We start from the raw sequence: 16,518 nt of genomic DNA on the forward strand, positions 1-16,518 counted from the left end.
ATCTATCCTAGATTCTGAATTTATTCCAATATAGTTACAAAAATTTCTTTTTTCTATTTTATCTCAAAACTTTTGGGGTGATGAGGTTCAAATTGGATTACTATAATGCTAGACAAGTCCTCTCATTACTTTACCTGCCCTCAGATCACATTTTTGCATGTAAACCTATTAATATAAAACAGATGACACTCTATCTAAATTGAGACATTTGTTGACAAATGTTGATGTATTATTATATTTCTTTTCCTTAGCACATGTGTTCAAACTGAGGAAATGATAAAGAAAAGCAATTTATTGTGAAGCAGAGAATTATGGCAGCCAACTTCACTGGGGGTCTCAATTGTTTCACACTGGCATCTCCCTCTCATACTTGAAAAGAAAATATTAACTGTGTGGACTCAGGGTAATCATGCTCATCAAAATTTAATCTTGTTTATATTCATGATTTCCAACAGTTCAGGAAAACACTACCTTTTTCAATCTGTCACCTGCAGAAAACTATACTTCTTTCCACTCATGTTAGGTATCATAACAGTTGCTCATTTTTCTCTTTCATTCATTTTTTCATTCAAAAAAATAAATAAAAGCCAGAAAAGTGAATGTCACATCTGACAAATGCTTTGTTTTCTTCTTGAAAATGGAACATAGTTTTCCATTTTCCTCTAGATGAACTGATTCATGCATTTGTATTAAAACCACAATGTGGCAAATATTTTTATATTTTTATATCAAAATAAAATTCCACTAAGTAGACTATAGTCAAAAAATTACACAATAACAACTGTTGGTGAAGATATGAAGAAAACACCCAAATGATTATTGATGATGTCAAGTGGGCCCTCATGTTGAAAGACACCCCAACATTTCCTGAAATTATGAGAGTTACCGGTAAAGTCTCATTCCAGTTTTTGGTGTTTCTAAATGAAATAATTGGCACTAACTAAACAATGGAGAAGGGTTATTTTGGCTTACTGTTTTATACAAAGATGGGGAACTTATATCGATCTGGTCTTCTGTCACAGAGAACTAATTCCTATAGTATCGCACAATCTTAAGAGTTAAGGTGTCCCTGCCTTTCAGATTTTCTTTCTCTCTTCCTCTCCTTCTCTTTTCTAATATTGAATAATGACACCAAAACTAAAATGTTTTTTACTTTAATTTGGGTCCCTCTTGCAAATGTTATACAAAGGAAAGGCCTAAAGACAGTGCTGCATTACATTCTCACAAAATTGCCTTAAAGAAAACAAAAGTTTCTACTGTAAACTGTACATTAGCAGTTCATAGGTCTTGAAAAGGAAGAGATTCTTTACAAGATGTCATGGTTTATTTCTGTGGCCCCAGGACTTATGAGTTTGAATTGTGCATTTGTTATTCCTTCATTGTCTAGGGCTTGGATTGACGGTGTCAGTGCTCCACCCACAAAGGGGTGGAGCCAGGATGTGATGTAATGGCAGGAAGGTGTGTTTTGCTCTTTGCTGGTTCAAGCTTGCTGTTGGCGGCTGCCATGAAAGGCAGCCAGTCATGCCCACCTGCCTTAGAGCCAACTAAGTGTGGACTAAAACCTCCAAAAACTGTAAAAAATAAACCCTTCCTTTCCTAACTTGGGCATCAGGTATTTTGTACAGGCAAAAAAGAGACCTAAAGATGAATGGAACATATTACAAGATTCAAAAAGAACTGTCAGTGTACTCAGTCACTTAATTTTTGAAAAAGGTGCCAAACAAATTCACTGCAGAGAAAGCCTCTTTACTAAATGGCACTGGGTAACCAGTCATTGCACATGTCAATGACTAAAATTGGACCCATATCTCTCATCACAAAATAAAGAAATTTGAGATGGAATAAATATCTAAATATTAAAACAGAAACATTGAATCTGCTGGAAGATAAAATTGATAGAATTCCTGAAGACAATGGTGCAGGCAAGGGTTGAAGAATAAAACTGATTGTACTAGAACTTCACAAAGTATCAGCAACTGGGATTTTATTTTACTGAACAGTGTTTTCACAGAAAGAAAAACAAGCAACCTAAGTTCTCAAAAACAACCTACAGTCTGGGAAAAAATATTTGCCAGTTCTTCTCCAGACAAAGTATAAAACTGAGAATATGCAAAGAACTCAAATGTCAGATCTCTCAAATTTAACAATCTAATACATAAGTGGGCATGTGAGATAACCACTTCTCAGAAGAAGAAATATAAAGAGCAAACAATTACAAATGGCAAACAACCTCTGGCCATTTAAAGATGTGAAATAAAACATTTATACTCCATTTTAGGTCCCCAAACTGGTTGCTATAAATAAGTCAGTTAACTGTAATTGCTAGAAGGGCTGTGGAGGGAAAGGAAACCTTCCCTGTTGTTGGAACTGTAGACTAGTGCAACCATTGTGGAAAAGAGATAAGATTTTACAAAAAAATAATGTTCATGGTTATTTCTGTTGCCCCAGGACTTTTGAGTTTGAATTGTGCATTTGTTATTCCTTCACTGTCTAGGGCTCGGATTGATGGTTTCAGTGCTCCACCCACAAAGGTGGTGGCAGCTGCCATGAAAGGAAACTTCACAGTCCATTTGACCAGTCATTCCTCCTTTGGGTATTTTTCCAAAAGAATAACATCATCCCATAGTGAAATATGTGCACCCATGCATGCAGCAGCACAATTTGCAATAGTAAAATTTTGGATACAAGCCAAATGTCCATTAACTAAGCAATGAATAAAAAGGTTGCTTTTTAACAATGCAATATTATTCAGCCATAAAACAGTAAACTGCAAATAGTTATAAATAAATGGATAAACTTGCAGAGTTTTGTAAATAAATGGATGCACTTTTTTAAGGGCAATAAAGCTTTCTCTATCCCTTTTACTGATGTGTCCTGAATGTTCTTTTTCAATGATGGAATCTTCTTGAAGATGTGCTTTGAGTTGTGGTTTCATCCTTAGAAATGCAAAAATTGACCCATTATATGTTTCTTGGTGAGCCACAAGTACAAAGTAAAAAGGCCACATCACTTGAATTTCAAAGGGGAGGTCTTCATCGTGTGAAATGCAACTTTCTGCAGCATGGGTAGCTTGTGGCCTATTCCTCAAGCATAAATTTAGTATGAGTTGTAGGGAATTGGAATCATTTTAAAGAGGAAAGTTTGAGGATCAGAAATGAAAGACTGTTCTTTGCAGCTCACAGTCGGCTAAGTGTGAATTAAAAGGTGGGAACAAATGGGATCTGAATGGCACCGTGACTTTAGTTCAGTTTTCCAGGTTGATCTACTCTGTAAGATGAAGGGAGAGTGGACAGAAAAACCATATGTCCAGGTTTTGAAACCCTGTATCAAGCACAGAATTATGTGGATCCTGCACAATAAGCAATGCCATGGGCCTGTGATGTCAGATAATACAACCAGACTCTAATGGATTCATGGATGCATTTCAGGCCTTGGTTATAACATGTGTCCTTGCTTAAACAGATCTTCATGCACAATTTTCTAATTGTTGCAGGCTTAAAATGATGGGCCACATCTGAGACATAGCACTGACCATGGCCAGCAAAGTGCACGTGTTAAATATTGTACGGGATAAAAGTAAAGATGCAGTACCTGACAGGAATCTGGATTGAAATGTCAGACTAGAGATGGGGGTGAAACAAAACACAAGGAAGTGATTACTCATTTAATTGATGAAAGCAGAATGCATATGAATCCATCAATCATGAAAAGATTGTCCAGGATGAGGAAAAAAAAATCATCCTTTATTTCTGGGGTGCTTAACTGACACCTTCCACACATATAGCAAAGATAAGCTGAACCCACTGCCTAAAGATGTGTTATTAGGACAAGATTTTCTTGGCCACTATGGCTAAGGTATTCACAGAGAATTCAAGGGTTTGTCCCCTCTCAGGGGTCCTCAATCAGCAATGCTTCATACGTTAAGGGCATTCTCCAGACACCTCTGATGTCAACATAGGTGGCTGTGTTTCATTGTAGAGGACACCAAGTACTTTCAGATCCCAAATTTATTGGAAGTGTCTTTTCAGCTAAAACCATGAAGGAGGCAGCTAATCTCTCCTACAACACTGTGAAAGGCAAACACTTTGCCCTTCCTGACTTCACTCTAGCCTACTCATCCTCTGATCATCAACAATACCAAAAGAACCCCCCTACGGGACAGGTGGTTTCTAGCTTAAGAAAGGTCCCTCTCTACTGCTTCACAGGCCTACTCTATGCCATCATCTCTGCAAGATAATTTTTATTATCACAAAAACATGTTACAAACTTAGAGTCTGTCTAGGTGAGACACTTATTTCCTTCCCTTCCTGGAAGACCCCTTTATGACTGCTTTGTCTGCCAGGTAACTATGACTCAGAGTTTCCTGAGGCTACCTCGTTTTCCCACACACCAGCACAATGTTTCTCACTTAACCAGGACTGGTAGGTTGACTTCTTCCAAATGTCCCATTGCAAAAGTTAAGATAACTTTTGCTCAGTTTTGACATATTCACTGAGTGTTTAGAGGTGTTTCTATGAGTTCAAAGAAAGTTTCAGCACTCACTGATTATCTCCTAACTGATACTCACCAGACTTGGTCTCCCCACATTTATTCAATCAGATACTGTCCTTGCTTGCATTAATCAGATTACTCAGGAAGCATCAAGGCCATTTGGTATACAAAGGAAACTTCACAGTCCATATCTGCCCCAATCATCTGGAAAGTTAGAAAGAACTAATACCCTCCTTAAGGCTTCAAAAGAACTGGTCCCCTTTCCCCAACAGTCTTCCTTGGAATTCAAATCACTCCTATAAGACAACTGAGTACAACCCATTTGAACTTATGTACTCTGCAGCTTTAGGATTGTGCCAGATCTGAGCCCAGAAGTCCACGGCATTGGAGATTATCTTCCAGGTTTACAATAGGTCCAAAAAGAAATGCAATGTGATACTAACCTTCACCTGCCTTCTGACACTTGCCTAACCAGGATAACCTGGCTAATAAAATGATTTTTATTAAACTCTTAATCTCCACAGGCAAACTGGAAGGGACACTTCAGAGTCCTCTATAGCATTTCAATGGTGATCCATGTGCAATACTCCTTGTAGTGGATTCACTATTCCAGAATACAACTGCGTCCAGCTGAAAACTCACCTGACCTCTCCCCTCCATGGAAGATGCAAGTAATCTCCTCAACATCCTTCAGGCTGATCAAAATTCCAGAAAGCCGCCCAGTGCCCTGTGTCAGTACATCATGCCATTTTATCTATTTTTAATCAGTTTATGCTGATTTTTTAAAATTTCTTTTAGTTTTATATTTTATGCTGATTTGACCTTGTATCTCCATCAGTCTCCTAATCTCCACTCTTTGTATAACTAGATAGATGATCACCTTTTCCATATTACAATGTGTGATTTCTCTGCATAGAAAGTAACACTATTTGTCTGCTTTCTTTCCGTTGTCCTTTTTGATACTTTATGTGGAGGCCCATGACAAATAAGGCAGAGCAGACACTGTTCTTCCAAGACCTTTTCCTATGGGTTCTCCTTTACATTCTGTTAGCACAGTAACTGTTGCTTTTTGCCTGCAGGATGGAATGTACACAAACCCTATGTACACAATCACATTCACTAGTATCGTCTCCCTGTTGCCCACAAATGCCCTCAGACCAATCTCCCCACATATGTTCAAGTGTTTGTACACAACAGAACAGCTTTCCCACTGCTCACTCAACTGGTCAAATCATATTCTGAAGGAAGATTGTTGCCTCTGGGACTCCACATCAGCTAGCACTTGTGGCACCACATCCATTTTGCCCCAGGTCTAAGCCAGTAGAAATCTTACCATCACTGGGATCCCTATTTATACAAACTAGCCTTTGGGAGGCATGTCTCTCCTTTTTGCCTTGTAGTTTCTTCTCACTGATCATATTGAAAGGGGTAATGTACCAGCCTTAACATTTTGGCTTTTGCAAGCTGTTAGTCTCAATTGGTCAAGTTAATCACTAAATGATTTTAAAACTCTCAGTCAATTCCTTTTCTTCTCAGCCTCTCCACACAGTGACAGTGCTTCATATTTTAACCTAGTCTCTTGTTTCTGAAATTTCTGTCATTTCCCCTGTGCAGATATGAATCCAGAGAAGGCCTGCTCTCAGACTCCTATGCTCTCTCACTGCCTCCATGTGCTCACTTTCAATCATTTCACAGAGCAGCTAGTAGATATCAAGCAGTTTTTAACCCACTGGTAAAACCAAACCATAGCTGATCCTCAGATTCGGTTAAACAGAAGACATTTTCAACAAGTTAGAGGTGCTGTACTGTCAGGCAAATTAAATATTTAGCAGATTACATTTAAACAACATTTTGGAACTCATAATCAATTTTATCCCCCTAGTCAAGGGATCTTCTTCCTCTGTGGCATCTTTAGCTCTCTTTGCCTTCTCTTCAACTGGACTGTGATGGGAAAAGAGGCATAAGATACAACAAATATAGGCATAGGCCTGAGAAACCAGAGCTGTCTGTTATAGTGAAGTCCCAGATACAGCAGTGCAATGCGATTTAGTTGGTCTCTTTCCTTCTGGCTTGACAATCACTGTTACAATAAGAACAGGAATAGCCGGATTGGCAAACTCTCTCTCACCCACCATTCCTTATTTAAAGATTTATCTCAAAACCTTAAAGACATACCCAAAACCACTGTGAATGTACAATCCCAAATTGATTGTTGTGAATCAGTGACTCTTCACAACCAAAGCAGCTTAGACCTCTTAATGGCTGAAAAACATAACCTACATATCATCTAAGAAAAAGCTACTGCTTTTACATAAACCAATTAGGCATGACACAAGATGAAATCAAAAGGCTTAGTAAAGTGGCCTCAGAAAAAAGACAATATATGTCTGAATCTTGGACTAATGTCTGGGGATGGATCATGGCTTTTTCCTCAGGACTGTTTGGCTGTATAATCATCCTCTTCTCTGGCTGCTGTATTTTCAGAGGTCTCTCACAATTCATACACCACATCAGACAATCACTAACTGACTTATGTTTTCCTTCGCTCCCACCAGTATGAAACATTTCCTCAAGGTCCTGCTTCCCACTGGGATGCCCACTCAGCCCATTAGCCATGCAGGAAGCAGTCATGAGGAACAGCATCTGTCTCTCCTTTACTACTTCTTTCTTCATTTGTTTATAATAACAAAAAGACAGAAATATATACAAAATAACAAAAGGGTGCCATTTGGAAGTGACTATCTCAATAGCCAACCTATATGCCAGCATAGAGACTGCTCTCATTTCAGAACCAGTGCTCTCAGCAAACACAGAAGGATGAAAAACATGATATGGAAGGCAAGCAACTAGATATCTGAAGACACCAAAGCACTTATGCAAAATGCCTCAAGGATGTTGCCCACTGAGGGATGAAACATCCAGAGAACTTTGCCCACTAACATATACTGAGTGCTTTCCACCTAATGGCCCTTGCCTTCTTTGAAGCTCTGTAAAAAAGCTCATAAATCTTTGTTCCCTGCAGTTGGCAATTTTTACCCTCTGCCTATGTGAAGGAGTTAAATTATATGCTTCCTTGCTTTCACACAACCTGTTGAGTGGTCACTGATTTGTGTGGATTCTTACACTTTGAAGATTGTGTGATAAAAAAAAAATGGGTTTAAGTGCCTAAGTTACAAATGGTCATGTTAAATACACCACATTACATGGTGAACTTAGCCATTAAACAATGGAGCATGTACTGTGCTCTGGTTATCTGTAATCCACTCTGGTTTCAGTAGCCACATTGCCACTCACTCATGATGCTTCCAAAAAACTAGGGATCAATATTCTTGTTTTCTCTAACAAAAATGTTCCTAACATTCTCCTTTAATATTTGACCAAATCACACATTACTGTGAAAACACAAACTCTGCTTTTATTACTGGCAGTAGGAGTAGGACAGAAATAATGTGAAAATATTTTGGGTTGTTGAATATGTAATGCAAGAGGAGTTCACTGCACACTTGGCCAAAGCACCCTAGTCAAGATAGATCACCAATGATGTTAAAGCTTCCTTTGAATTCTCACATCACTTTCATGGCTTTTCAGATCTCCCCATGTTTTCTTAAAGACTCAGTGGGCTGTCACTGAAAATGGGTCACAGATATGTTCAAAAGATTACAGCGTTAATGTCCTAGCAAAGAATCAGTCTTCTAATGTTTGAAAATATCTTGAGTCATGGTCAGGCCAGGACACAATTTAATAGAAGGTGGGCCAACAGATTAAAGCATTAATATTTGGGAGTGAAGCAAGCTGTCAAGATTTTCACACTACCTGAAACTTCATTTTAAGCCAAGATGAATATGTTTCTCCTACAGAAACATAATTGTTTCATAAAGAAAAAGTTAGAATTCAAGTATAGTAGTATACTGTAAAAGAGAAATGATGGCAGGAATCAAATATTGAACCTCCCGTGAGAACAGTTTGCTACTTCATTCAGTCATAAAACGACCTGAAATCTGATGCTAAACACATAGCCAGGGATGTGGGCCAAACTACATGATAAAATGGAGCCCCATGCTTGATCTGCTTGCTTACTATCCAGCAATGCCACGGGGACACATAAAGACTTGAGACTATAAGCTCTGCATGCCTAGTAATTTCGTCCACACACATTGAAATTCTCTGCCATTAAACACAAATGTTTCTGAGAGAAAAATAATGTGGAGTCATGTGATACTCTAATTTACAACTGGTTGGGTCAAAAAGTATATAGGATTGTAGTGAGACCACAATGACTCCATTTTGTCCCAGACACAACTGGTCAACAATATTTTGGGGAAAAGTGCAGGCCCTGAAACATTGCCCCCACTCACAGGTAAAAACACCAGGTCCTGTAACATCAAGAAACAAATGAGTTTTATAATCTAAGAAAACACAATATAAGTTTTATTGTTCTTTATCTTAAAAGCTGTTTGCATAGGCTGGCTGGGCAGCAGCCACTTTGCTGAACCTTAGTGTGTGTGACCCTTTGTTTTCCCTTTTCTTGCAGAACCCCAATATCTGATGCCTGAAAGGGGACTCAACAGCAGAGATATCTGCTTACACTGTGTTCCTGGGGTGGGATCCAGCCCCTTACAAGTAACTTCATACTCTTCAGAAAATCCATTGGTAAGTCATGGGGAATCCCCTGTCTGAAGTGCAGCAGAAACATTAGGCAAAACTAATTTTTTGTCCTTAGAAGGTGAACTATGTGCTCCCTGAGTGTAATTTAGCACAACTTTTGTGAAAAATTCATGATTATTGTCCTTTATATTGTGAGGGAGGAACACTCATTGTGGAGGATTGGAAAAAGCTAGGCAAACTGTTGCATGTGGAGCCTGGAGTTCCCATCTCTGTCCTGCACACCTGGCATCTCTGCCAGGATGCTTCTGCCACCTTTGGCTAGGGAACAGAAGAACACCACATGGCTGACTTCCAGGTCCTCTCAGGTGTGTGCTTCTGCTGACTCTCCTTTAATTGGGTAAAACTCTAATTTCCTTTCCACCCTCAACAGCTAGCTCCTCTATTCAAAGCTTTAATGTGTCACACAGATCCCATGATGTGATCTCTGACTCTGCTTCTGGCAGGCCCTTCAGAGCACTGCTCACACACTTACCACAGTTTTGATGTATTGAGTCCCAAAGGACTGACCTCTTGCCTTACTTAGTTTTCATTTAGCCCCTTTGCCCACTAGGGTTCTTGTTGCCATTCAGAGCATCAAGGTATTTATTGGTGAATAGTTACTCTTGCCCCATTAATCTGGGAGTACTTTACTTCTCATTATCAATGCTACTACTTCTCTTATATCTTGAGGACTTACACATGCTCACACACATGCACTCCTTTGAACTGATCTCACTGATGTCATTTTACCACTTACTAAAGTGGACTTCTCATTTATGCTGAACCCTACTGTTTCTCTTTTAGTCTCCTTGACTATGTTGGTTCCATTTTGTTTTAAAACACCCCAAGATCCAGGCTTGCAGGGGCCAGTGACTTTGCTGATCTGGAGAAGTGGGGGTGCTTCTGTGTTATCGCCAACAGATCCTATGTGGATTCTTGTTGATTGCATTTGACCTGCAAGGAATGAGATGGCACATTTTGCCCATCCCCGAATCAAGCCTCACTGCCTTGAAAGCAACCTAGGATGACAAATGCTGACCCAGTGACCTGGGGTGACATTAAGGTGCTAATCCATTCTGTACAAGACTTGCTCCATGCACCTGAAAATGAGCCTAATACTGAAAAGCTTTTTATGGTGGTATTTGCCAAATTGACAATGAACTCTTTATTGCTTATTTTTATTTTATTGCTATGTGCTTTGCAACCCACCATGGGTAACCTAGAGTCCTATAACCTCCAGGAAAAATTGGAATACAATATTTGGATTGAATTGGCAAAAATAGCTAATGTTTCTCATTTCTGTCTTGCTCAAAAGACAGAAACAAAATACATTCTTGGGTCTTGTCTGATTCTGGTAGGCAAGGAACCTGCCTAAATATACCATTTTATCCACTATTCCATAAACAATTATAACATATGCTGACTATCCAAATCGGGGCACTCTCACCCTTCAAATCCCTGATAATACTGTTAAAATGTTCATTCCATATGTAGCAACTTCAAATGCTTTATGTGCTCATATTGAAAATTGTACTACTCAATGCCTTTGCCTTCCTAGCAGCACTTGTAATTGTTCCTGTTATGAGCCCATATTGTATGGACATGAGCATGTTCCTCTTCTTGCTGGATGTTTTATGCAATGAAATTGCTCAAACATGCTGTTTTAGTTTGTCTGATGAAAGAAAATCCTTCAGTGGGAAACTTCATGTTTTACAAGAACTTACCAAACAGATATATTTGTCCCAAGGGCTAAATACTGGATTGTGGAATTTCCTTAAGGGTGGTTACCAGATATCAATTGCTTAAAATAATGTTTCATTATGCTGTTACTGTCCTTATCTGAATAATTAGTATTGGGATGCCTACTACAATGCATGTCATCCCTAAGAAAAATATTTATACCTAAAATGCTGGCTTATAATGTGGTAAGAAAGCCTAAACTGAAAAAAGAAGAGAGAAGATGTAGAGAGTCTACACTGACTCCATTTTGTCACAGACATAAATGATTGGCAATGTTTTGGAAAGAGTACAGGCCTTGAAACATTTGCCCCCACCTCAAGATAAAAACATGAGGGCCTGTAAGAACAAGAAGCAAACAAGTTATAAAATGTAAGCATGTGCAATTTGAGTTTCTTTGTTAATTATCTCAAAATCTGCTTGTGAAGCAGCAAACAGGTTCTGGAATCCAGTCCTGGTCCTTGATTGCACACTGGCTTAATTCCAGTGCAAGAGGAATCCTTAAAGCTTAGCTCTCAGGCAGTAAGACCATGCCCTGTGTCTCAAACCACCAAAGAACACATGGAGTGCCTGTAGGCACAACTGACCCACACCCTGTGAGGGCCAAGTGGCAAGCAGTTGCCAGCAGTCTGCTCCATGAGCCAAAAGTGGGCCAGGTGATTCCCACTGCACTCTGGAAGCTTTGAAACATTACTCAAAACCCAGAAATAGGCACAACTCCAGCTGGAACTGAGGAATGCCATGTCCCACTGGAACCTTGGCCCAGGTCTCTGTGAGCTTCCTGCGTTACTCCCACCAGACATGCAGAACACATGCTGCCATCAGACCTTGGCCAGTCCAGTTGCCCACTTCCTACACAAGTCCTATAAGTAATGAGAAACACCACACTTCTCTTGGCCTGTACCAGCAGATACCACAACCGAAGACATCTACTGGCCCCTCAGGGACACACTCTACCTCCTGGACCTAATACTGCTCTTGATCTTTGGCTTCCACCATTTCCCCCAGAACATTGGACTACATCGGATTAACTGTGTTAGCTTGAAGAGATTCAGTAACTGCCTCAGGCAAACAGATCTCAGGGGGCTCTATTCAGTGTGGTGACTGTGCCCCTAAAATAAAGGTGTACAGTGGGTAAACAGGACACAGTGGGTAAACAGTGGGTAAAGCTCCCTCCAATGAAATGTAAGACCTTGGTTAGTCTGCATACATTTGAAAAGTATAATTAAATAAATAATTAAAATATAATATATGTCTACATAGGCATTTTCCCAAACTCTCTCATGTGCATATCTTTCACATAATAAAGATACCTTTGAGGATGTGAAAACACTTAAATCTATTATCTAACCAATTTCAATCCTATGTGCAGTGCTATAGCATTTAGCAGAGTTACCAGTGTATCTCCAGATACTCTTTAGTATGTATAAGAGAACAATCTTCAGTTTTCATTAACATCTCCCTTTTTGCACACCCCACAGATGCACTATCTTTAAATTTTCTATTTTACCAGATTTTTTGCAGGTGGTAAGTATGAATATGACCATGCAGTAATTTTTCTGCACAGAATATTTCAATTTATGATTTACAGGTTAGTTTAAACTGTAATGAATGGCATGCATGGTATCCATTTGTGAGACTATACATTATTCCAGTGCAATAAATGACCCTTTTTTTGTATACTGAAAAACTGTTATGGTACTAAACATCCTCTATATGCTGAATTTTGCACATTTTGTTACAAGGGAGATTGTTGTCTCAAAGAATATCATACAGATTCTGTTAAGGACATTAACATATTGATGTTTTAGAGGAAGGTCTCTGGAATAGACTCTATAATGATAAATTCGATTCTTGTTTTTCCCTTTCTTGTCTCTGTCTCTCTCTCTATTAGGTGAAATGAGGGTAACAAGAGTTCCTCATGTTGTGCATATGCAGTATTATTTCCTTTTAGCAGGACGTCCTCTGGAACTTATCTATATGAATATGTTCTTCCTTTTACATTCTAACAGCTATTTTGCATGGTAATTGAAAGCTCACTGACAGAAGTAGCATTACATGAGCAGGCAATCTGGCATGGCAAGGCAGTTTACCCAAACTCAAAAAGGTTTCCAAAACCAACATAAATTAGAACTACAAATGGAAGTGCTACATCTTCAGCCAGATTCATTGTTGGTGATTTGGGTTCAAACTGCTCAGGCTTATGTCTGGGCATTAAAGATGTCTACCCTATCCCCTTGTCGTGTCATGCAAGCCACACAGTGTGAACAGAGTGGAGGATCTCATAAGGATCATCAGCCTAAAAACAACTCAAAGCCAAAAATAAACCCAAATACATAAGTGTTCCTTTATCAAAATACTACATGTTATTGTCCTGATTCAGTTATTTTGGAGGAACTCATTAATAAAGCACTCAAAACAGAAACAGTAATTTAAGTATCATGTTCTATAGAGGATTTAAGAGGCCTTGAAGGTGTGGATCCAGTGACATTAGTGGAGTTAGAAAGAATATCATGATCAAATAAAAGGAAATTGAAAATGAAATGTGTTGACAGGGCACAGAATATATCTAATTGAGCAAATATTACTTGTACACATTAAATCCTTTGAACATGCTCAACACATTTGCTTAATCCATGTTTGGGGATCTATATCTATATCTATATCTATCTATCTACCTATCTATCTATCTATCTATATATATATATATGTATATATAAAACAATAAAAATTTCACATGAAATACTAAAATCTCATGAATTTCACTGAATATGTTCCACTGTAATCACCAGTTGTTCAGCACCAGTGTTCTGTTGCAGAAGAGCAGTGATTCATCATTGCTGTCCTCTGTCATGAGCAAGTACTTCACCCTACATCACTAGTGCACAAAAGCAATAAAATTTAAAAAGAAAGTAAGATTCCTATTAGATAATTTTTGTGTATTTTGCAGAAAATTTTTACTGCTGTTAAACAAGCTACTGTCTACTGGAAATAATCCCTAGAACTCATATTTTGTATTGAAAGATGGTCATTCTTAATTTTTCAGGTCAGTTGTAACTTTTATCAAAGTCCCGAAGTGCCTGAGAGTAAAGGTGTGAATTATTGTACATCAGTGATGTTTATTTTACCCAAGCATTCAAATCTTGGTACATCGTGGTTTAAAAAAATATTTCAAACTTAACTGGCTTAGTGACACCTATGTATTATGCTTGCATTAAAAGAGTTACAAATACTGGTAAAAATTCACACCACAGAGGGCAATGTAGTAAGACCTGATCTCAAAGAATTTTAGAGAATTAAAAACTTAGACAAAATTCCAGAGTTCAGTCCCCAAACAAAAAAATATATAAAAAACCAAATATGCTGAACACAGTGATGTATACATGTAGTCCCAGCTCTATGGAGGCTGAAGAAAAAGATGGTTATGAATTTGAAGCCAGCCTACACTCCAAAGGAGATCCAAACTCAAAAATGATTCCATAAACTGACCAGTGGTAGCAGAAGGCATAGTTCCTTATTATTAAATTTCCTTCCTTTCTTCAAGCCTGTGACATTTGCCTAGCTCACAGAACCAGCAAGCACACAAATGTGCCTTCATGCTTACCCTAAGAACAATCTGAGTTTCAGAACTCTTTTCTTGCTAAACAAAATCTCTTTATACGTAAACACTGATATGCAGCACCTGTTTCATTTCAGGCTTCTACCCTACTCCAGGACTCCTTTGAAAGAATAACTCAAGCACTGCTTTTGTATTTAAAGAAAAATAACAATCAGGTAAAGAATTATAGCCCTTAGTACAGAGAAGACACCAGGGCTCCATTCTGCTTGCAGATATATCACATATATATGTCCATGTAAATGTCCCAATACAAGAAGTCTCTCAATGAAGATTTAATAAGCCGCCTCTTTAGGAAGTTGTCTATGGCAGCTATACTATCCCTTTCTGTGTTAAGACTTTAACACCCACTACATTTTCCTTAGTGTTCTAACTTTGTGGCAGAACTCACTTAACCTAATTGTAAGTAGAATTGTCAGTTACAGAATAAAAATTTGAAATTACCATGGCATTGCTCTATATGGAACTCAGGAGTTTACTGAGTGTTTGGCCGGTGTCCCTCTGCAGTGGCACATCACCACATATTTTTTTAATCTCAGGTCCACTTTTAATACTTAACACGGCTTTAGAAATACAGGAAAATAGTAGAAATTTAGAAGATTATGACAAATATTAAAAAGCAAAATTTGAGGAAGAGTTGTGTGTATGAGACCCTGCATCACAGATATTTACAACCCTCAGACGCTCCGGCTGTGTGGGAGACTGGAATTAAACCAGAGATCTAGCTCACTACTACAGCATTCACCTGCAAATTGCATCTGAGCTTGGATCTCACCAAGACCCTTCCTATTCCCAGAATGCTGCAGATGCAAATGTAGCAGTGGTTTTCTCAAGGTGGCACTCGGGCAATGGGTGTCATCGTCGGTAAAAGGTCCTGAGAACTCAAAACTGGTCTTGCTCTAGTAATGGTATAGGCAGCTGAAAAAAAATACAAACATTATGCGCAGTCAGAGAGTCAGGCCCTCAATGGAACCAGTATAGAAGATCAGATATGCTGCCACTATGGAGGTAACAAAAATTTCCCACTGTGGACCAAATCTCAAAACAAAAGTTAAAACAAGCAGAACCTCACCCTGTATAAACACCAGGGATTGATATTCTCAATAGTTATCCATCACCTTGAGATAGACGAAAGCCACTAATCCATCTCCCTACAGCAAAGGGACTGCTCCCCCTTGCCACCTTCTCTAGTGGATCTCAATTTCATCAATTAATTGAGCAATTAACTCATAATCTTATTGACTGACTGTAATTCTGTCTCACCTGAGGCCTCTCTGTATTGCGAGTTCCCATTCCTCCCACTCCCACCTCACCTTGTGGTTTTGCTATTCTAAAATCCCTACAAAAGTCAAAGTACTCAGAATCAGGACATCTAGTAAGTCCTTCTACAGGCAAGGGGAAAAAGGAAAAGATACAGATTCAATACCCATCTTACATTTCATCAGGATCTGCAGTTAACAGCAGGAACCCCAGAAACCACAGTTACAGGTTTTTTTTCTCCTGTGCTACTGGGCTTCAAACTCAGGATTGTTTGCTTTTTCAGTCAGGCTTTGTGCTATATCCCAAGCTCTAACCTACCACAGTTAGTTTCGACCAATTCTAACTAGACCTTTTCCAGATTCTGCCCCACTTAGTCTTTCTGTCCCAAAATGTTACCATTGCGCAGCTTGAGTGTCTCCTAGGGTCTTTCTTATACAGGCAGTAGCTTGTAGAAGTCACAGAAAGCACGACATCCAATAAAGCTCCTCTCCACAGTGTGCTAGCGGTAAGCACTTTGGCGCCATGACACCGGAAGAGCCTTCCCCCCTTGCTGTCTCTGATTGGACCATTGAGACAGTTTCCTCCATTTTCATTGATTGACGCATACTCTGAGCGCTCTCTAAGCCAACCAGAAAACAGAAACAAATCTTTACCTTTAAGAGCGGAACCCGGGTGCAAGATTGTAAGGCAGGGACTTCTGGACCAGGTTCTCTTATAAAATGTTAATCTCATCTCACTTGCCTACTAACACTTGCATTTAAAGACTTTAC

General features: G+C 39.0%; 1 protein-coding gene across 1 annotated transcript in view; it reads right to left on the reverse strand.

Annotated features, from left to right (window-relative positions):
- The window catches only part of LOC100731971 (zinc finger protein 14-like), a 60,598-nt gene extending 44,311 nt beyond the window's left edge, over nt 1-16,287 (reverse strand). The window contains exon 1 of the mRNA XM_063233838.1: nt 16,145-16,287. Coding sequence (XP_063089908.1) covers nt 16,145-16,147 — 3 coding nt within the window. The 5' untranslated portion in view covers nt 16,148-16,287. The remainder of the gene's footprint in view (nt 1-16,144) is intronic.
- Between the last annotated feature and the right edge of the window lie 231 nt (nt 16,288-16,518).

The sequence above is a fragment of the Cavia porcellus genome, unplaced genomic scaffold (assembly GCF_034190915.1).
Source record: "Cavia porcellus strain 051 isolate PalLab524CR breed Dunkin Hartley unplaced genomic scaffold, mCavPor4.1 scaffold_23, whole genome shotgun sequence".
NCBI classification, from domain to species: Eukaryota; Metazoa; Chordata; class Mammalia; order Rodentia; family Caviidae; genus Cavia; species Cavia porcellus.